Source organism: Athene noctua, chromosome 18 (genome assembly GCF_965140245.1).
Source record: "Athene noctua chromosome 18, bAthNoc1.hap1.1, whole genome shotgun sequence".
NCBI lineage: Eukaryota > Metazoa > Chordata > Aves > Strigiformes > Strigidae > Athene > Athene noctua.
This window is the reverse complement of record NC_134054.1, coordinates 11,174,940-11,196,563: the sequence shown is the minus strand read 5'-3', so window position 1 is coordinate 11,196,563 and position 21,624 is coordinate 11,174,940. Positions and strand designations below refer to the sequence as shown.

General features: G+C 51.0%; 1 protein-coding gene across 3 annotated transcripts; it reads left to right on the top strand.

Moving 5' to 3' along the window:
• The first annotated feature begins 1,871 nt into the window (after positions 1-1,871).
• Positions 1,872-20,568, top strand: CACNG5 (calcium voltage-gated channel auxiliary subunit gamma 5). 3 transcript variants are annotated; one of them, XM_074922003.1, is made up of 7 exons: positions 1,872-2,017; positions 8,699-9,046; positions 15,877-16,115; positions 16,823-16,909; positions 17,657-17,797; positions 18,432-18,577; positions 18,985-20,568. In XM_074922003.1, the coding sequence occupies exons 3-7, from the start codon at positions 15,920-15,922 to the stop codon at positions 19,240-19,242; spliced, it is 828 nt and encodes a 275-aa protein (XP_074778104.1). In that variant the 5' UTR covers positions 1,872-2,017; positions 8,699-9,046; positions 15,877-15,919; the 3' UTR covers positions 19,243-20,568. The 3 variants fall into 3 exon arrangements, with proteins under 3 accessions (XP_074778104.1, XP_074778105.1, XP_074778106.1); XM_074922004.1 differs by lacking the exon at positions 1,872-2,017 and adding an exon at positions 7,991-8,074; XM_074922005.1 differs by lacking the exon at positions 1,872-2,017 and adding an exon at positions 8,013-8,142 and having other exon boundaries at positions 8,827-9,046.
• Positions 20,569-21,624: the final 1,056 nt, after the last annotated feature.

Below are 21,624 nucleotides of genomic sequence, written 5' to 3'. Positions count from 1 at the left end.
TTATGGGTAATTCCCTGCTGATTAGCTCCATCCCAGGGAAGCCGCCTCCTCCTCCTCCTCCCCCCTGGGGCTGTGGGGGGCCGGGGGTCCCAGAGGGCATCGCTTTTTCTACTGCATTTTTCCAGTGTAGAACCCATTCTGCTGAACAAACCCCTGCTCTCTCCTCACTGCCCATTCTCTGACGGATTTGCTGCCTTCAAGTCTTCCTCAAATACGGACGAGAGGTGCTAAATACCTTTGGGGGTTGTTTTAAGAGCTCCAGCTGCAAGGAAGGATACACTGACACTGAAAGAGGCATCTCTGCAGCACCAGCCAGTTCTTCCTTAGGGGCCTGAGAGATGAGCCCAGGAAAACATGCTGAATTTGCTATAATTTGAGTATTACTGTTATTTTGTGGGAGAGAACATATGCGGAGGTGCAGTCCCTCAAAGACAAATAACCAGTATGCTCTGGCTGCCAGCTGGGATCCTACTGGGAGGCAGGTTTCCACTAGCCTGGATCTTACTGGGGCTTTGCTCTATTAGGCTCCACCATGTTCAGGTTGGAGAAATCAAAACTTACACATCTGCATCGGCTTCTGTTATTTCTATAAATTAGAACAGAGCTCAACAAGCCAGAGCACATGGCTCCATTGACTTCAAACAAGCCATCCAACCAACACCTCCTCCGCATCTCATATCTCACTTTATTTTGAATAATTCTTTTGAAGATAGTCATGGTTTGCTAATGGAGGATGCCTCGGGCAGATATGGGGCACGTTTTAGCCAGAGCACTGGGGATCGGTGACCCAGTACTTATTAGAGACTGAATTTATTAGACTTGTAATTAATAAACTGCTTTTGTTATCCTGCTGGGAGATCTCCGCAGTGCCTTCCCCAGGAGCCACGCTGCTGTCGCTGCCCAGCTCCCTGCTGCAGGGACGTGGCTGAAGGAGCGACCCCGGCATGTGCAAAGCCCTTTGTGGAATAAGGTCTCGCTGCAGAAACTGCTGTACAAACCCGAGCTTCAGTCACTGTGACGGTGGCCGTGAGCTGCCCTCGGCCCTGCTGCCTGGGCTGGCAGCTCACCTAGTGGGAGTTACCCCCACGGTGTGTGACCCTTTTCTTGTCCTTCCTGCTGTATCCAAGGCAGCGTCCCGTTGCTGGATGCCCTGATGGAGCCGTGTCCTTATTCTTGGCTCTGCTGCTAATTTTCTATGTGTTTTGGCTGAATCACTCGCTCTGGCGGTGGTTTCCAGAGCCCGCAGCATCTGGCCCTATGTCCCTCTCTCCTTTAGGCCTGGCTTTCTCCCTGCCCTGGTCCTCGCCCTGCCAAGCTAGCTTTCTCCAGCACGCTGGCTTGCTGCCCTCCAATCCTCCCCCTCGTCTGCTGCGTCCTCAGCCGTGGATTTGTTGGACACTGGGGGCTGGGGTCAGTTTTCCCTTCCCCAGCTCCCAAATGAGTCGTGCCCTGGGGAGCACAGCCCACCCAGCGCTGTGTGTCCCCCATCCCCGGCCAGTCCCACCCCAGAGGGGACCGTGGTTTTGCAGGGGGGGGTGTGGGGGTGTGCAGAGGGGCTGGGGGGTTCGTGGGAGGGAGGGAGGATGCACAGAGGGGCAGGGGCAATGCTGCCCCCCCCCCCCCCCCCCCCCCCGCCTCCATGGGGAACTGGAGCCACCAGCCACAGCTGAGGGAGTGGGGACAGATGGAGGGGAGCAGGGAGGGAAAGGAGGGGACCAGAGGGCAAGTGGGGGAATAAAGGGAAAGGGTGAAAGGGGAGGGAGGAGTGGGGAAAGGAAGGATGAAGGGAAGTGCAGGGGGGAGGGATGAAGGCGGGGGGGAGTGAGAAAGGGGGAGGCAGGGAAGGGGGAGGGAAGAAGGGGAGGACGAAGAAAGGGAAGGAGGGATGAAGGGAGGGAGGGAGAGGTGGGCTGTCCCCGCCGGCGCCATGTGATGCCCTCTCCTCCCCGGGCTCTCCCGGCCCTTCCCGGCGCGGAGCATCCCCGAGGCCGCCGGTCGCGTCCCGCCGCCGGGGCCGGTGAGTGCCGGGGGGCGGCTGGGGGGGCCCTGCCCGGGCCCGGGCCAGGCTGCCCCGGGGGAGGGGGGGGGAACGGCACGCCTGGAAGCGGCTTCGGGGTGGGGGGACTGTTCCCGCATCGGGTGTAAAAACCTGAAAGTTTAAAGCCGGGGGGGGCGGTCTGGGAGGTGCCGCCTGGGTGCGGAGCGGCAGGGTTTAAGGTTCTTTTTTTTTATATATATATATATATATATATTCTAATTTTTTTTTCCATATCCCCCTTGGAGAGCCAGCCGTGCTCTCGGCAGCTCCCCCGGGGCGGGGGGGGGGGACCGGGGGCAGCAGCCGGGGCTGCGCCGGGGGAGGGGGGGGCGCGGAGCGCAGCGCAGCCCCGGGAGCCCCCCCAGGGGTGGCGGGACCGAGGTACCGAGCCCCCCAGCCTGTCGCCGTGCCGAAGCGGTTCCCGTTACCTGCCCGTTGCACCCCCTCTGCGGGGGGGTGGGTTTGCCGGAGCCCCGGGTGGAAGCGCACGGGAGCCGGTACATCCCGGCTTTGCTTCCCGGGGCTGCTTCTCCACCAGCCCGACCGGAGGCACAGAGGCCGCCGCCCGGGGACCGCGAGCATCCCCGTCCTCACCGGGGACTTCGTGTGCTGAGCTGAGGGAGTGGATTCATCCCAGGGAATATAAAGTCCGCTGGACGTCAGGGGCTCCCAGTGTTTTCCAGTGTAGTAAATCCCGTGGAGAGGGGAGTGTGTATTCAAGTGAAGCTATCTGAGCTAAACCTGACCTGGTTGTTAAGTGAAGTAAAGTAGAAGGGAAAAAAAAAAAAAGAAAAAAAAAAAAAAAAGAAGGGGAAAAAAAAAAAAAAAAGCTGGATCATGTGTTACCATATGAACAGACGAATGGGGCCACAGAGCCTGTCTTCACTTCTCCACACGCTGCTTATTCTTATCCTGTGAAAGGTGGTGGAACGTGAAATGTGGTATTTCAGCCACCGCGGCAGCCAGCGGGATGTTCTCTCAAACTTCATCAGCCCCTGACGCTTTTTGCAGCTTTCAGGGCTGGGTCTTCCAGGCACGAAGCAGCGGGAGGCTCCTGGGGGGTGTCTGGAGAGCAGGTCTGACCCGCAGCACCGCTGTCCCCCCCCCGCAGTGTCCCTCGCACCCCCCTGAACCTCTCGGGGGGAGAGGAGGCCTCCCCGGCGCTGGGAGGTGGCCTGCATGGTGCAGGTGAGCCTTTGGGAAGGGCAGCAAGGGCGTTGCGTTCGCTAGGAATTGCACTGCATCAGCAAGAACGCTGAAAAGGAGGATTTCAGTGGAGTTTTGTGTGGTAGCAGCAGGTGCTGGTGGCGTGACCCGGGCCCGCGGCTTTGCTGGAGGAGCGTTCCCACGTTTCCATCCCTGCTGCCCTTCGGTTTCACAAGTGCTGTGCGTTTGGGCTCCCGTCAGAGGTTCCTCTGCTGCGGAGTTTTAGGGGCACCACTTCGGTCTGTCGCATCTGGCCTGTGTCTGACCCACATAAAAAGCCAAAGGGCAGGAGACTGGCTCTCAGCAGCCTGTCCCGTGCCATCGCACCTTCCCCTTGGCCACCCTGCGGCTGCTCCACGTGGCGTCCAGGGGACAGAAATGCTTCTGTGTGTGTGTTTCTCCTATTCCGTGCTGTATTATTGTAGCTGTTGAATATATTCATTGAGCTGAATGAATCCCCACCTGGCAGCATCCATACGGCAGCATTTGCAGCTTCAGCTTCATTTATGGAGAGGGGAAGGAATATAAAATACAAAAGGGAAATCATGCACAAGCCTACAGAGGCTTCAACAGTATCAGCAAGCTGTGAGCTGTGCAAGCGTATGGCTGGAGCGAGTGTCGGGAGCTTTTCATAAATCAGCTGGGAAGATTTAAAGCCCTTGGCATTTTAAAAATAACTAGACGATGGAGTCTAGGTCAAAAGTTATCTGGGAGTCTTAATCTCACTGAAATTAAAGGGAGTTTGGGTTCTAGGTGTGTTCTGGAAAGAGGATTGGGAATCAAAGTCAGACCGATTTTATCGCTGTAGAGCCACAAACTTCTGACATTTATAGTAAAGTATTTACTAGGAAAATGGGATTTGTCAAAGGACAACACTGATGCATCATCAGGCTCAGAAAATGGGCTGTTACAGATGAGTGGAGTTTGTGTCTTGTCCCTTTGGAAGACGGGACTTGCAGCTTTCCTTTATTAGGAGGGAGGTATCATTGCTCACCAGTGAAAAACCTCGTTAGAGTGATGCTTGCGGCTGCACTGAGTGGGGGTTATTGGAGCAGCAGCAGACGGCATCCTCTGACCCAGGACAACTGGTGGATAATCCATTTTCCCACTCGGTGCCGTCCAGTGCTGCTGGGTGACGTCCCTGTCCTCAGGGAGCGGAGGCTCAGGCCTGCCAGGCAGGACCTCGCTCACCCTCGAAGCCCCACAGTGGGCGGCCCCATGGCCCTGGCCACTTCTCAGGAGACATGAAACGCTTGGTTACACCAGATGTCCCTTTTCGCTGCAGCAGCTCTGGCTGGGAACGTCTCTGCTCGCTCAGGGAGGTGTGTGGGTTGTGTTTGGTAGAGGTGGCCCAAGTGTGGGATTGCGGTGCGGCCCCTGATGGGCATCCGTGTCCCTCCACCTTCTCCAGCCGGCAGGAGAGCGGGGGCAGCAGAGGTGGAGCATGGTGGACAGAAACTTCCCCTTCTGCAGCAGTCAGAATGCTGGGTTTATGTGGGAGGAGAGCCTCTGGATGGGTTTGGTTATTAAAAATTCAGCAACAGAGGTTGATACCATAATGCCAAGCCGAGGTGGGACATTCCAGCCATTGCTTAGACACGTGCAGATAGGAAGAGTTTTCCAGTCCTCCCTTTCTCAGGACAAAGGAGTCACTGCCTGGATGCCAAGCCATCTGTTCAAAAGAATTAGCACTTTCAGAGACTGAGATACAATGCATCACAGAAGAAAAATTTTGTGACTATTTGAGAAATACTTAACCAAGGTGATGCTCAAGTCAGACCCTGCAGACTGCACCGGAGCCAGGTGAGAGGCAGCAGTGTGGGGGCCCACGTCAGGTGCTGGCACTAAGCGGGACGAGAAACCCTGGAGCATCCTCCACTGGCTCTCACAGAGCGACAGGTCATGGACATCCAGCTCGTGTGGCAGCTAAAAGCGTGACTGAAAGCCTGTTACCCAAGAGACCTTCCCAGGACTGCAGCAGGGTCTGGGTGAAGCTGCTCTGCCCTCGTCTCCTGCTGCCGTGGCTTTTACCCAAGTGAGGGTGGATGCCATCACTTTCCACAGGAACAGAAAGCTCTGCCTTTGGCACTGCCGCAACACCTGACCCAAGCTGCGGCTCTGCTTTCATTTCTTGCCATCCCCATCTTCCTTCTTGTCTGATTTCCCCTGATTCTTGTTGCCGTGGCAGCTCAGTGGTGGTGGCTCTTGGGGGGATGCTCAGAGCTGCACTGACTTTATACTCAGTACAAAATGGTCCTTTCTTAGATGCCGTTGGGAGACTCTGGAAACTGCAAATGGCCAGAAGCAATACAGCAAACCAGCCTAGAAAACTGAGTGATTTGAAAAGTCGTGTTAAATCCTTCCAATGCTGGAGTTGCTGCTTGGGAAGCAGCACATCTCTCCTGAAGCACAGGAAAGGTGAGCTACAGGCAGGAAAGAAACTGGGGACAAACCTGCCCTCTTCTGTACAATGATTGAAGGAGGGTGGGGATGGCTGAAGAAGTGTCAGCATCATGTGTGTCAACTGCTCTACAGTTTTTACTGTAAAGTATCTTACAGACTGCCATGGAGAAGAAAACATCAGGTCATTATACAGGTGGCAGGAGAGGTACCGCCGGGTGGGTGCTGCAGGAACATGATATAAGGGGCCGGTGATCAGGAGAGGGTGTAGGTAAGGACCAGCTACACACAGTCAGGCCAAGTTGCACCTGGTGTGGGTGCTGGCCTGAGAGAGGGCTGGAGAAAGAGTGAGACCGAGTCTATTCCCCGCCTGTTCCCACAGAGTTTCCCAGGATGTGGCTGCAGTTCCCTGTGCTGAGCAGCGCAGGCAGGCGATGTCCTCCCAAGGCCAGGCTGGGCTTGGTGCTGAGCTGTGCTCCTCCGACCGGGTCATGCTGCCTGCGCCTGGTCTCAGGCTGCTCCGTGCCCTGCATGGTTTTTCCTACCATGCCTGCTGGGACATTTACCATCAAATTGTGGAACTGGCAATGAATCTTGCTAAAATCTGGGTGGTAGAAACTTTTAATATCTCCAATGATATGTAAAAAGCACATTGAATTACTCAAACGTGTCCAGAGAAGGGCAACAAAGCTGGTGAAGGGTCTGGAGCACATGTTGTATGAAGAGCAGCTGAGGGAACTGGGGGGGTTTAGTCTGGAGAAGAGGAGGCTGAGGGGAGACCTTATCACCCTCTACAGCTCCCTGACAGGAGGGTGCAGAGAGCTGGGTCTGAGCCTCTTTAGCCTAGTAGAAAGCGACAGGACAAGAGGGAATGGCCTCAAGTTGCGCCAGGGGAGGTTTAGACTAGACGTCAAGAAGTATTTCTTTCCAGAACGGGTTGTTGGGCATTGGGATGGGCTGCCCAGGGAGGTGGTGGAGTCCCCATCCCTGGAGGGGTTCAAGAGTAGGGTCGATTTAGCACTTAAGGATCTGCTGTAGGTGGGAACTGTTGGTGCTAGGTTAACGGTTGGACCAGATGATCTTCAGGGTCCTTTCCAACCTAGATGATTCTGTGATTCTGTGAAATGCTTACTATGTACTTTAATATTCCTGACTGTTAAACTCAACAAGCTACACAAAGCAAAGACCTTTCCTCTGTGAAGATGGGACCAAACTCCTGGAGCTGCTCAGCGTCAGACCTGGAGAGCTTGTGCACAAAGCCACCACCACTGCCAGCATCTGAGGAGCTGAGTCCCAAACTGCTTAAGCAAAGCCAGATGGAGCAGCCGTTGTGTTTGGTAACAGGGTTTAATGGCAGCCACAAATGGCACTTGGGTTGTTAAGCTGTTTGCCCGAGGTGTGGATGGATGACACAGCCCGTCTCCGCTTTCTTTAAGCCATCGGTTCGGTACCCGGAGGCTTTGTGGTAAAGCTGGTTTGTAAGCGGGGAAGGGGGAATGCAATCTCCCGGATAACGAGGCGCCTGCTTCATGCTAACAATCGTGGTTAATCCAGCCAAGGGTCCCGGCAGCCCTCGCCGGCGCGCGCAGCCCGCCCGACGTGCCGCCTGCCTGCAGCCTTCGGCGTTCAGAGACACCAACTGCGCTCGGGGGATTTCTCACTTTCTCTCATTTATCACACTGAAAGTGTTCATAAAAACACCCCAGCTGCCAGCACTGGTGAGAAGAGCTGCGGCGGCGGGGGAAGAGCTGCGGCGGGCTGCCCTGCCTCCACGGCACAGGTACCCAGGGCTCGCCTCTCCCTGCCACCGACACGGGGGAGGCAGAAGAGTTTTAATTAGCTCTTGATGCTATTTTTTACCTCCCAGCACTGCTTAATTTAGCTCAAGCTGTCATGCACTGATCGTTAAGGGGAAAAGAAGGAAACGGGGGTGTTGGCCCCTCTCTGCTGAGCAGCTTGGCAGGAGCAGCCTCATATCCTAAAGCCTGGGCTGGTAACTGGGGCTTTTCTTAGATCTTCTGTAGCAGTAAAAGTTTATTGCCCAGAGAAATTTCATGCGTTGGCAGTCATAATACACAGCTCCTGCAGGGCTTATGCTGCATTTGCAGGTTCTGTTCAAACCCACTTCAGTTTGAAACAACATAAATATCTTATGGAAAAGGTGCCTGAGATCTTCAATCATGCTGTGACCTGCCTTGCTGCTGGAAGGAAGGACACAGAGACCTTGAAAAGCTGTCACTACGCTAGGAAGAGGCTTATTCTCCTCTTTTCAATATACAAGGCCATTGCAGAATTTTTTGCCATCTTCACGTCCAAGTGAGCCACCTGTTAAAGATTTAGCATTCCCCTAGACCAGCCCAACCTTGGTCCTGGTGTGAAGTGGATGCCGGGAGCTGATCCCGCTGCTCTTCTCCAGCCCTCGCAGACACGGTGAGATTACGTTGCCTTCGCTTACCCCTGCTGACGGGTCTGCTCAGGCTCCCTCTGCACCAGCCAAGGTGAGCAGAGGGAAGCACAACGCTGAGACCAGAAGAGGGTCACTGGATCGCTGGGTTACTGGAGTTTATGTATTTAGGATATAAAAGTACAACCTGCAGCGTACAGCACGCAGAGGTTAATGGGCAAACACCGCTTCGCCCAGCACACAGCCACGAGACTTCTGCAGATCTTATAGCAAAGTCCCCAGCTGGTTTGCTTCGCTGCACTAGATATTTTCCCTTTTATTCTGCTTTTGTAGCTCTTTGCAGGGTATTGAAATCAGAGGTTTGACTCATGTCCCTGACTGCGAGCACTCTGGCATGCTGCAAGTAGGTGAATGTTGTATGTCAGCTTTGTTGTGCAGGGGGTGAGAGGGCGTTGGGAAGGGCTCTCCAAAGGAAAAGGCTCACCTATTGTTAGTGACGTAAACTTTGAGTGTGTGTCTATATATATATATAGTTTAGACCTAGAGAAGTGGACTTGGATGCGTGGGCAATATTGCAGGCTCAGAGCTTTAGCTTTTATTTCCCTCTTAAGAAATGCACTTTGTGTAACTCTTGCCTACAAAAACCACAGGGTAGGAGCTGCTGGTGCGTGGATGTGGAACCGTGCTGGCCATCCGCCTGTCCCTGAGTCCCGGCCTCGTGCATCTGTCCTGTGAGTTGGTCGGAGGCGGAGAGCTGAGGTTGTGCCCTCTCCTACAGTCCAGGACTTGTCCTCTGCCTGCTGCCAAAGCCACCCCACTCTCAGCTCCTCCCAGAGCCGTCCAGCAGCTGAACCATCGAAGCTGAAGCATCGAAGACCCTCCTTGCTGTGACACTTCGCCTCGCAGTCCGTCTGCCAGAACCTGAGCTTCCCACCTTCACAGCCAACGGCGCAGGTTTTCTGCTTGCCAAAGCATTGCTTCAGCTGGGGTTAAAAGAGGTAAGAGCTTAAACACTGAGGAGAAAGGAGGCACATGGGCAGGATGTGTTCTGTAAGAGGTTTTGGAGGGGATATTTATGGATCCAGAAATACCATGTGAATGAGCACTAGCTGTACGCACACAGGCTGTGCCAGCAGCGTGTGAGCTGGGACTGGAGGGCCTGTTTGGGTTTTATTTGTTGAAAGTTGTTGGCATCATCCAAAGCCATTAGCGTGAATGAGCTGGAGCAGAGCCATCACCCTGGTGAGTGTGGCAACGTGGTCACCGCAGAGGCAGCCAGTTCAGGAAAGTGTCTGGTTAGAGGGCTGGGGAAATAAATCTCCACTGCTGCTCCTTTGACCTTGGGAATATCATTTGATCTCCTTGTATTTGGTGCTGGAGTTGAAGGTGGGCTCAGTGAATCAGTAACATCCATCCTTGCAAACCCAGCCCAGAAAAAAAGGGCAGGTTTTGAGCAGTCTCTAGCAAAAAGGGCAGGTTTTGAGCAGTCCACAGCAAATGGGCTGGTGCATGGTAAAGAAGAAGGATGAGAGCTGTGGGTCAGCCTCGGGGTTAGCTATGCAGGTTGTGGGTTCAGCAGAAAACTACGGCGCTATGTTCTATACAGCGTTTAATTCGCTCTTGCACTGCCATGAAAGGATGTGATCAAGCTTCAAGAAATAACTTGGACAAGAAATGAAGCATGGGAAGTACTAGGGAAACGGGGAATTTCTCAGAAAAATGATGGAAGTCAAGGTTAAGAGAAAAATCCCAAGTAATCCCGCTCATAAAACTAGTGGTGAGCATTGCAGCGTGTGGCAAGTCACACATCGTTTCTTCCAATTATTTTTCAGGTGTTCCTTGTGTCTGATGACAAGCAAAAAAATAATGGGTTTATGATTGCTGTGGCTCAATCTAGGTTTAAATAAGTCATAACAAGCCTTCTTTTTATTTTTTTTATTTAAAAAAAAACCCAAAAACCTGTCTGGAGAGCCTGTGAGCCCAGTGCTCTGGAGTGGTCCAAGGCTGGGGTTTCTGCCTGGCTGTGAGGGCAGTGCTGTGTGCGGGGCCGGCCGTGCAGCACTCCCGTTAGCAGCTGAGGGGAAGCTTTCCAGTCCAGTATTGATCCTGTTGGAGTTTATGGCTGCTTACAGTCCCAGTTACTCGTGCTCTTTCAAACCGCCATGAGATGGACTGTTTCATTTCTTAATATCAGGCTAAACCTCCTCCACATCAGAAAGATTTATTTCTGTACTTAATTTTTCCAATACATAATTTCTCTCAGAAATTGAGCTGACATTTCCATATGACCACTAATGCACCTCTGTAAAGCTGCCTTATATATTTCTGTCTTCCCACGTACCACGTGAGGTGGTGGGTGCTGGCAGCCAGGGCAGAGCTCCTGGGAACCCTGCGGACCAGCTCCAACCCACCTCCCCTTCAACCATTTCCCTCTCAGTGCACCAGCCCAGGAGATACTGCTTTTCTCTTCAACCATCCCTGTTCTCCTTCAGCAATTATATAAAAGCAGAGCAGCCTTGTGTTTCTCTTCTACTTGCGTTACAGCTTTTCCAAGCTTCGGGAGGGACTGTTGCTTCCCCAGTGGCAATGACAAAACTATCCCAATCACCCAGTTTTCCAGGTCAGGATTGTGGAGCCACAGGCACTGCCCCCACCGTTCCCTCTTGCTCTCCTCTGCTGAGCTGCATACACCCAGCTGTGGGTGAAGCCGTCTCACCGTGTGCTCCTCACGGTGGTAAAACCCTCTCTGCAAACCCACGGAGCAGCCCTTCAAGTCAGCTGGACACAGGCTGCATCCTGCACACCCTGTTTTAGGGCTGAAGCGTTTGCACCCTTTGGGTGCTCCATAAGCTCCATGGGAATTGCTGTGCCATTTTGTGACCACCTTTCTATTCCATTGGTTATTAATGACCAATTAGGCTTCTCTGCAGTTGCCCACGAGGGAGCCAGGAAGATGTTTTGCTGTCTGAAGGAGGCTGATGATGTGGTGGCCTCAGCCAGCCCTCCAGCACAGTCCTGCTTGCCCAAGCACTGCCAGATCTGAAAAGTTTAGTTCTGAAAGAGCCACTCTCCTTGACCTATTTGTTTTTCCCCACATTTGTGGCCTGCGTTGTGTCCTGAGGAAGAGATCATGCTGCTTGAAGGCCCTTTATTTTTAGCCAGCCCAATTTTCATTGCAGCTTAGTGAGAGCTGGTCCTTTCAGTTCAGCTCCATCACAGCTCACGCTCTCCTGCCTTTGCCAGCTCTTACCCAGGTCCCTGATGTTCTTTGTACACCGATCACTCACTCAGTGGGTTTCCTAGTCCCCTTACACCAGGCTTCGCTCCTTCTCCTTTGTGTTCTGCTCAGCCTCTATCACTCCAGGTCCATGGCTTAACCTCTGATTTCCCTCTGCCTTTGGCTTGCAGCAGGGACCCAGCTTTCACAACTGCAGAGGCAGGTCGCCAGCCTTGTCCTGGAGCCCAGCACCCCTCCACAAACAAAACCTTCCCTCCAGTCTGCTCTGATAACCTTGGCAGTACTTCCCCTCCTCACACATGTCAGGAAATTGGAAATTATGCTCTGGCCACATAAAAATCAATAGCTGCCTGCTTGGCCTGGCTTGGCCCTGCTCTTTCTACCTTTACCCAGGGCAGGAGGGAGTGTTGTTTTTCCACTGAACTCAGAGCAGTGATTTACAGATACGACCCATCCTGCCCAGGCAGTTCACCAGCAATATATTTATTTTTCTCAGCCCATCCATGTAGCCCAGAGCAGTGGCTTGTGCTCAGCATTAGGTCACAGAAGGGTGGGCTCAGAAATCTGGACCAGGATAATATCTTCTTTCTGTGACCATGGAGCAATAGGTAAGGACTTCAACCTCCTCCTAGATCTGGGTGAATTGCATTAGGAACAATGCCAATATCATTTAATTTTCCGAAGGGGTCAGTCCCCGTGAGGGCCATGTGCAATTCCCATCAGAAGCTATGGCTCCAAGATAAAAAAAAATTCATTATGAGGACTGCAGATTACATTGCAGACTGCCTTTATTATTCCCTGGACTACTACCAGAAGGCACAGTGTGATTGAAGGAGCAGGAACAGTTCTAAGGTACCTATTTCTTGGAAATCTTTGGGGCTATATTTATTTAATTTAAAATACAGCTACCGCTGGAAACTAAACAGCATCACTTTTTCAGCGGTAGAAAGCATAGCACAATTGTTAAAGATGACTGGGGACTAAATCCTAGCTGAAAATCAAGCCAGCTCCTGTTCGTGTCCTTGAAAAATCTTTCTCTGGGGAGTCCTGCTAATTCTCCAGGCACTGGACATGGGGGAAGGTTCGTTCCGAGTGGCTGCTCTGCACCATCCCTGCCTGCCATTCCCCACCACATCGAGCTTGATTTTATGTGCCAGCAAGGCAGTAATAGGGATCGCTCTCTAATGCATCCATGATTACATGGAAATTGAAGTGTGAGAGAGAAAAGAAATGAGGCAATTGAGAGGTGTGACTCTGACACCCAACCCCTCTCGCTGCTGCTAGCGTCACCCCAATGATCAATATAAATGATGCCAAATGGGTCTATTTTCCAGTGCCTGATGTTGATGGACAACAAATCACAGGAAACACTTAGCTATTTCCCTCTGAATGGCTTTATCTGGACCTTCCCATAACTCCCTACTTTGATGTTTGGCTCCTTATTAATGAAAAACGTGCAGGGAGGAGAGTTGTTGATGATACATGAGCCAAGAATAGATTCCAGCTCCTTTTACCATTTTGGCACCAAAATGCCAAGAGGGATGAGACACCCTGTAGTAAATGCTGTTCGTGTTGAGGCAGCAACTAGAAAATATGGCTCTGATGGAGTTAGGGAGAAGGATGGATGAGCCAGAAGATCTGTGCTTTGCTTGGTCATATTGCTGGATCGAATGGGATCTATAGAAAGGGGAAATGTCATATGCCCTGAGAAATTGCATATTCCCATCCCATGAAAGGGTGAAGTTGTGTCCTAACGTCTACAGCTCTGTGCTGGTTTCTCCCCTTGACAGTAAGGCTGTCAAGGTGCGGGGTTACCTTTGCAGGACATGCTTCTCAGCCCCAGAGCTACCCGTTTCTTCTTTAGCTGCTGCCTCCTAATTCTTCAGGAAAAAAAAATAATCTGAGCGTCTCCTCTGTGCACCTCGCTCCTCACACCCCTAGCAGGGAGGTGCCTCTCCTGGGAACACATCCTGATTTTCTTGAGCTGAAGGAATCATTAGATAAGAACATTAAAAATGAGACTGGTTAGCAAAGCCAAAGGTGGAAAGCTTGTGGTAGTGTGAGCTTGGAGCATTTGCTTGGGCTGTCTGTAAGTGACAGCACTCCCCTTCCCGTAGGTCGGTACCTTCTGGGAAACGGCTCAGTGTGAACGTAGGAAGAGCCAAATCCTCTAATTTCATATGGAAGAGAATTGTCAGAGCTGTTGTAGCGCTTGAGGGTGCAAGTACATCTGCTTCCTACCAAGATGTACTTGTCTGCTTTGGACTCAGGGTAGGATGCGACAATAAAAGTCTATCTCTCCCTTTCTCTCTTTCACTCAAGAATTTGCAACTCTTCCAGCATCATTCCCTGCTTTTCTCTCTTATTGCTGCCCAGAGCAGCAAGCTGGAGGTGCAGACAGACCTTGGGTGTTGCATCTGTTCAGTAAATGCAGTTATTTGGACTCTACAACAACTACTAGTTTCCTTCACATCAGTCTTATATGAAACTTGCTGCAAGATCAGCCCAGGACCGGGCTGCTGAGGACCTTGGTGTGGTGCATCTGCGCTATAGATGTGCCAGGGATGGGCACTGCAAGAGCAGAGCTCCCTGAGAAAGCCCGGCTCACACACAGGTCAGCAGCAAGAAAAAATCATCATCTGCATCATCTGCTCATACTAATTATGAGGGAACTACAGCAGAACATTATCTTTGGAGGTTTTCAAGTGTAAAAGTGCAAGCTATGTGGGCTTCTGGCATCTCTGAGAGTCACTGTAAGCAAGTAAACATTACTATATTTATATCAGAGGTGCAAGAAAATAAGCCCTCCTCTGGTCCGCTCACTGGCCAGACATGCCAGAACAGCGAGCTGTCATCTCCCAGCACAGGCAGGAGCCACGTCTCCCGATTTAATCACTAAATCCCACCACCTTTGCCACAGTGATAACAGCACCAAAACTTCTCTTCCACAAAGCCGCTCACCAGCGCGTGCGGCGAGAGCAAGCACCGTCTGGGAGCACGGGAGGGATGGAGCTGTTCCTGCGCGGGTTCCAACACTGACACCCAGGGAGACGGATCACATAGGTACCCCGGCTCCATTGTTTATCCATCGTTATTTTGGGAATTGGGGTTTCAAATGAAATGTGTGTTTAGGAGGACTCCTCCCTCCTTCCCAGGCAGTGGGACACAGCAGGGGAACACGGGGCTCTGCCCCCAGCCCTCTCCCATCTGTTGTCCCTTGAAACGTCAGGCAGCACAAACGAGGCTCGTGCAGTTCTAAAGGGAGCCCAAGGATGATGCATCCTGCTGCTCCTGAGTTAAATTTGGTGGCTTTTGTTGTCTAGTTGGGTTTATTTCTTTTTTCCCTTATTGTTTGCAGTGCTGAACAACAGCAAAATGTGCCTTCAAAAATATACATGACACAGCACTTCCCTGTGATTCATACTGTCTTTATAAAAACAGTCAATAGCACTATCAGCCTCGTTTCCACTCCCCAGAAGACCTCTCGTGTGTACCTTTTCCTTCTTGCTCTTATTCCTCTAATCTGTCATTTCTGTGTCTTTTTCCCCCCCCATATCAATCGCACTTTTTCTCTGCTTCACCAAGAACTCAGATTTCTGATTTAACAGTCTGCAGGGCACCACGAGAACTGCTAAATTCCACAAATTAGCAAAAATCAAAGAGAAAAAGAAAAAAAAAAAAGAAAAAAAGAATATTCCATCCATGAGCAACATGGGGATAAGGGAATTTTTTTTGCCTCCTCCTTTAATGTTTGCCTAGGGCCTGACTGCAGCTCTCTGGCCCCGTTTTCCAGCCTCCCCCTGAAGCACAAGCTGAGTTTGGACCAGTTCAGTCTGTGTGTTGAGCCGACATCAGCACTGGCAGCTCTGCTCTGGCAAAATAAGTAATAAAAAGCAAAAAAAGAGCAAGCTATTGTGTCACGCTGCTCTGCTTCAAGGCGGTAGATGTTGTCATTCAGTGTGCGGAAATGTAGCATGGTTTTGGCAAAAATTGAGATCTTGATCCCCCCAATGGGCAAATCTACCCCGAAAGAGGAAAAATGGCAGTATTGAGGGGAGCGGGGTGGTGACTGGAGCTGCTTAGGAGGGGGTTTTAGTCCCGCAGTATCTGTGTTGATCCATTAATGCAGTGTCTGTGAGCCTCAACGCGCTCCTGTGTCGAGGAGATACGGCTCGTGCTGCCGCTCTTCGTGGGCGCATTAGATAAGGCTCTGAGGACGGCAGATGCTGCAGTTCAGTGACATCCTTGGGGAGATGAGTGCTGGATTTGGCTGGAGCAGCAGGAATTCACCTGCAGCAAATCAAACCGAAGCCGATGAGCTGCTCCCAGCCAGCCCATCCCGCACCACTCCCGCCCCGGTGCCAGCACCCAGCGTTCGGCACATCCACGAGCCATGGGCTGGCGTCGGGCCGCAGTCGGGTGGGATTTGCTTCAAACTCTCCATCTGTCAGAGCCCGCTGTGATTGTTTTAATAGCTTGTTTCAGCTCGACCCATATAAGCAATTAAGGGCAGAGGGCAAAGCTCTGACACATCCATCCTCTCAAAAAGCAGCAGACAGCTCCATGCTGACGGCTGCGTCCCTCTCCCAGCAGCGTCCCCCCGGTGCCGCCTCGGCCCCCGGTGCCATTGGGAATGAGCGCCTGTGGCAGGAAGGCGCTGACCCTGCTCAGCAGCGTGTTCGCCGTCTGTGGCCTCGGCCTCCTGGGCATCTCCGTCAGCACCGATTACTGGCTCTACCTGGAAGAGGGCATCGTCCAGCCCCAAAACCAGACAGCAGAAATCAAACTGTCGCTGCACTCGGGGCTCTGGAGAGTCTGCTTCCTAGCAGGTATGGCTTCCCTCCCCAAAACACCCCCTGCTAAGGGGATATTTGCTGCGTATCACATCAAACCACAGGAAAGGGTGGGGGGACAATAGGATTTTTAAAGGCTGTGCCCATCTTTGCTTCCAAACTGAGGCACAACCTGAGTAGCGCCAACATCCCATTGCCCGCTTTTAACAGTCAGTTGGACACAAGTGCCTTTGCACACAGGCTTTGGGTGAGTTCGCTGCTGCCGTGCCAGACCCCACCGTCCACCATCACGCTCCATCCCAGTGCCATGGCCAGAGCGCCTTGGGCAGCAGCTCAAAACTTTCCTTTTTGTCCCTGCCACATTTAGATTCAGGTCAGCTGGTCCGTTCCCTCCATCTGCACCAAGTTTGATGAAGCGACTTGGCTGCAGGGACAGAGTTGATTAAAACCCAAGGGAATGGGAATCTCAAAGTGACTGATCTGAAATGTCACAAAGTTTCAACCGCTGCTTTGAAAAAGTCAGGGGGGTGAGGAGCTCTGATACCACCCCTGGGGTGAGCTGAAACCCTCTGGCTTCAGTGTTCACATTTCTATATACAAGGGAGACATCCAAGATAAGAGCAGCACTAAAAAGCAAGATTATTTTTATGCATGCACAGAAATTAATTTTAAAGCCACTCTCTCCTCCGCCCGAAATAAACAGACAAACACACTAGAGGTGTGACTCGGTCTCTTTGCTGCAGGTGAAGAGCGTGGCCGGTGCTTCACTATCGAATACGTCATGCCCATGAACATCCAGCTGACGTCTGAATCTACAGTCAACGTTCTGAGTAAGTGTTGCGGTGGAGTCTTACTCTTTGCATCCTGCAAAGCACCAAAGGGTCACTAGGGATCCCCCCAGGAAATCCTCTTTGTATCCTTGCCAAAGGAGCTCCTAGTTCCTTGACAGTGCGACCGTGCAAGGATGCAACTACATTTTTCAGGATGTGAATTACCCAGTATGCTCCTAAACACTTAGGGACATCCCTTTCTAATGGCAGGATGCTCACAGGGGCTCTAAGCTCTACAATTTCCTGTCATTGGCTATTCAGTGCTGATGTTTATGGAATTGGCTTTATAGTCTCCTCTCCAGAATCTGCAGCTGTATTTATTCTGAAGCGATTTTACACATTACGTAGGGGGATGAGTTAAGGATGGAGTCTCACAGCTCTCTCAATGAATTCTGCAGTCATTTCTGATTTAATAAATAGAAGTATTTAGCAGCAAAACTAGAGAAAAATGCAGGTTCTGATGCTTTTTTTCCTATGTAACACTTCACATCATAGAAACCCTCGTGAATGCAAACATTAGCAGACATTTCCACAGCTAGACAGAGCCACCTCTTCACTCAGCTCATTAGCAAAGAGGGGAAGCCCTGCCAGGGGCTGGGGAGCTGCACAGGGGCACCCACATTAACCAGAGCAATGAAGGACACAGCGTGGTCAGAGAGCAGCAGGGCTGGAGCCATCTCACCCAGCTGAGCCCATTTCTCGCGTTGTGTGATCTGTTCCCCCTTCCCTCTGCTCCTTTCCCCCCAGAGATGATCCGCTCTGCCACACCCTTCCCTCTGGTCAGCCTCTTCTTCATGTTCATCGGCTTCATCCTGAGCAACATCGGCCACATTCGGCCTCACAGGACCATCCTCGCCTTCGTCTCGGGGATATTCTTCATCCTGTCAGGTGAGTTTTGCCAGGCAGGTTTTCTCCTGAAAATCCTTGCGCATGGAGCACGTTTGCTTTTGTAGCTGCTGGTGCTCTCCCAACCTGCTGTGGTGGCTCCTCGTTGGAGCCATCAGCCGCGGGGGCTCCCGGCTCAGCCCTGCAGCCTGCTCGGGCTGTGCAGGATGGAAAATCACCCGGTGCAAGACTTGTTTGTAGCAGTGGCGAGGAGATGCAGCACACACCACCCATGCAGGAGCAGCTGCTGGGGGAGAGGACGCCTCTCACGGCACATCGGTCACAGGAGAGATGTGAAACTTCAAACTGCTCGGCTGGGATGTTTCTACATGAGACAAGTGGATGTTTTATTCATGGTGTTGTGCTAGTGTTAAACAAATAGCTGTGACAGCCGAGCTTTGAAGCCAGCTCCTACGTGGTGCACATGGACTTGCTTGAGCAGGTAACAGTTTGACTGAAATGAGAGAAGTGCCCTGGGTTAGCTCAGCAGGAAAGCAGCCTCTTTCCCCACTTATTTCAAGCACATTTCCACAGTTTTATACTTTCACCTACAAGTCAGGTCTTAAAGGAAGGGGCTTCTTCATCAGCTCCATCCCTGAAGCATTTCCCACTGTCCTTCTCCTTGGTTTCTCCCCAGGTCTGTCCCTTGTGGTGGGGCTGGTCCTCTACATATCCAGCATTAACGACGAGATGCTGAACAGGACAAAGGACTCGGAAACATTCTTCAATTACAAATATGGATGGTCATTTGCCTTCTCTGCCATCTCGTTCCTTCTCACAGAGGTACCCAGGAACTCTCACATCCCTGTAACGAGTGTATCCTCTTCTCGGGGGGAGCACTGAGGCCGTGAGCAAAAAGAGGACTCAGGTGGGGTGTAAGGGTAGGCTATGAGGAGAGACGGGTAATTTACAGTACGGTGGGAGACATAGAGTGGGGACAGACTCCAAGCCTGGAGCATGGGACATTTGATCACCATTTGATGCCAAACATGGGTGCAGGAGGAGGAGACATGGTGGTGCCACATTATTTACTGCAGGGACCCGGGGCAGCGAAGCGACTGTCCTCGGGAGCCCTTGCCCATCATCAGCAGAGCACTAAAAGCAATTTCTATTTTTGTTCTGTTTTGGTGGTGGTGGGGAAGGCAGCCATTAGCAATGTGAGCATCAGGCCGTGTCTCTCTCCCCCGCAGAGCGCCGGAGTGATGTCCGTTTACCTGTTCATGAAGCGATACACGGCCGAGGACATCTACCGACCTCACCCCGGCTTCTACCGTCCCCGCCTGAGCAACTGCTCCGACTACTCGGGGCAGTTCTTGCACCCGGACGCGTGGGCACGGGGACGCAGCCCCTCGGATATCTCCAGCGAGGCGTCCCTGCAGATGAACAGTAACTACCCGGCTCTGCTCAAGTGCCCCGACTACGACCAGATGTCCTCGTCGCCGTGCTGAGCCCCACCACCCCTGTGCCCGCGCCCACCCAAGCGCTGGCGGCCGCCGCATCCTGACTCCGTTTGTCATTTATTTTTTAGGCCACTCTGACAGAGCAATTCTCTATTTATAGGAGCATAAATATAACCAGATAGATTGGTTACGTAACCAATAATGTAACCTAGAGAATTGGGATATTTTCCTTTCTTTGGTTGGGTTTTTTTTTTTTCATCTCTCCAAAGTCCTCTTCTTTCAGCTCATCCTGCTGAGCAAACAGCAGTTCTGCCTGGGGGATAAATCCAGGGCTGGACTCAAGAGCAGAAAAAAGAAAATAGAGTAGACCTAAAAAAAAAAAAAAGTATGTATTTTGGTTTAGGTAGGCTGCAAAAGTTCGTGCATTTGACTGTATCCTAGAGTTTTAGATTTACTGGCCTAAGCATCAGCAGGCATAAAAGATTTGTGTAAATCTCCAAGAAATAGTCATCATTAGAAAAATACAAATTTTGTCTTGATTGAATATTTACTGATTGATATCTTGTGTTGCTGGATATCACTTTTAACCAGGCTGTAATGGGAGATAGCCATCTTTCTCAACAATACCTCAGCAGGCTTAGACACAAGCAGGCTGTTGTTTCTCTACGGCCACTTGCAAACTGTTGCTTAAGTACCCCGTACTAGACTGGAGGATCTACAGCCCTGAGGTGTCCGGGTGGTTGGGGTGGCTCAGGCACCCACATTTCCTCCACTATCCCATAGACTGGAGGCCTGAAGAGCAACCGGAAGAATTTCAGTGCAGCGTCAAGTGGAAAACTACCTAAAACCTTCCCACAGGAAACATTAGCCACAGGATTTAGGGGAAATTATGGCCAGAAATGCAAGTTATTTCAGTGAAAGGCGAAATCCCAAACCGGTGTAAAGTGATGTAGCTGAAATTAATGGCCCTAGTCCACCATAGCAAAGTAGTTGGCTTGTATTTCATTTTGGCAAGAAAATGGTATTTTAGCTGCTTGTGTGTGTGTGTGTGTGTATGAAGTTTATTTTGAGGTTTTCAGTTTTAAAATTTCATATGATGCTTTGGCCTTTTGGTCTGAGCTGCCAGAGTGACAGCATCACTCTGAAAACAAAGTGCAGGGAAGGAGAAGGCTGTGCTCCCTCATGTGCTCCTGTGCAAGCCGCCAGCTTGTCCCCTCACAGGAGAAAGAGCTTTGTTCAGACTTTATTTCTATTCTTGTTACTTTAAACCTTTCCGAAAATTTCCTTTCTGTAAAACAAAACCTTCCAGGGATTCTTGGTATGTTTGAGCTTGTTTTGTCTTACTGTAATTGAAACAAATAGAATATACGCACTTTTAACCTCATTTGTAGCATACCGTGTAATGAATGTTGCACTTCTTTTTACTATTATTCATTATTTATTAATTATTATTCTTTATTTATTGTGTATTATTTATAAACTACCCCAAAGTAGGGTCCAAGTCCCGGCGCAGCATCACTATTTCCATCAGCTCTGACGCCGTCCTGTGGGACCTCACTGCCAGCATATATATCCAGCCAGCTCCTGAACAGGATTATTTCCTCTCCAGTCTCTTCAGATAAGCAAGTAACATATATCTAGTGTCACTGACTCCTAACTTGCTAAGTTTTAAAACCAGGGCATCTTTTTATAGACATGGTTGTGTTTATCCTTAATTTTTGTATTAGTCTCAAGCATGCGTTTTCTCATTTTAAAACCCAGTTTGTAAGTGCATTAAAGCACAGCCCAGCCTCGCCATCTAGCAACAAAGTTAGCTGATCCTCATCTGTTTGCTCCAGCCAGACAAACCATCGGTTTTTCCACTGGGATCTCGATAATCTGTGTGAACTGGGCTCCAAGAAAGCTCTGGAGTTCACAAGCGCTGATCTTGCATTTGCAGAGCCCAGTCTAGTTTGCTGGGCTTGATGTTAGTGGTTTCTGGTGGCTCAAAGACAGTTGCCTTTTCATCTTCCCCTTGATGAATCCTCAGTCTGTCTTCTTGGAAGGGAAACCTTCAGGATCCCAAAAACTGCTGATGCTTAGAGGCACAAGGACTGTCCCACATGGCGACGTTCCCCCACGCCAGGGAGTCGTTTAGTGTGGTTAATCCTGTGCAGCATCATGAGACGTCCCTGTCCCCATGTGGAATTTTCCTTTGTACTGATTAAATACAGAATTATTCATTTTATAAATTAAAATGTCTGCCTACATTAGTAGAAGATGGGAAAAAAAAAAACTTCATGCCTTCCTCCAGGTCCCAGAAGGTTTAGCAGAGTCTAGGGGCAATTTAGAAAAGTAATTATTTTAATTCACCGGGGAGATTGTCATCATGTGGCTGCACTTGTGAGCCTGGGAGTTCAGATGTTCACCCAGTGAGCACAAGCCCTTCAT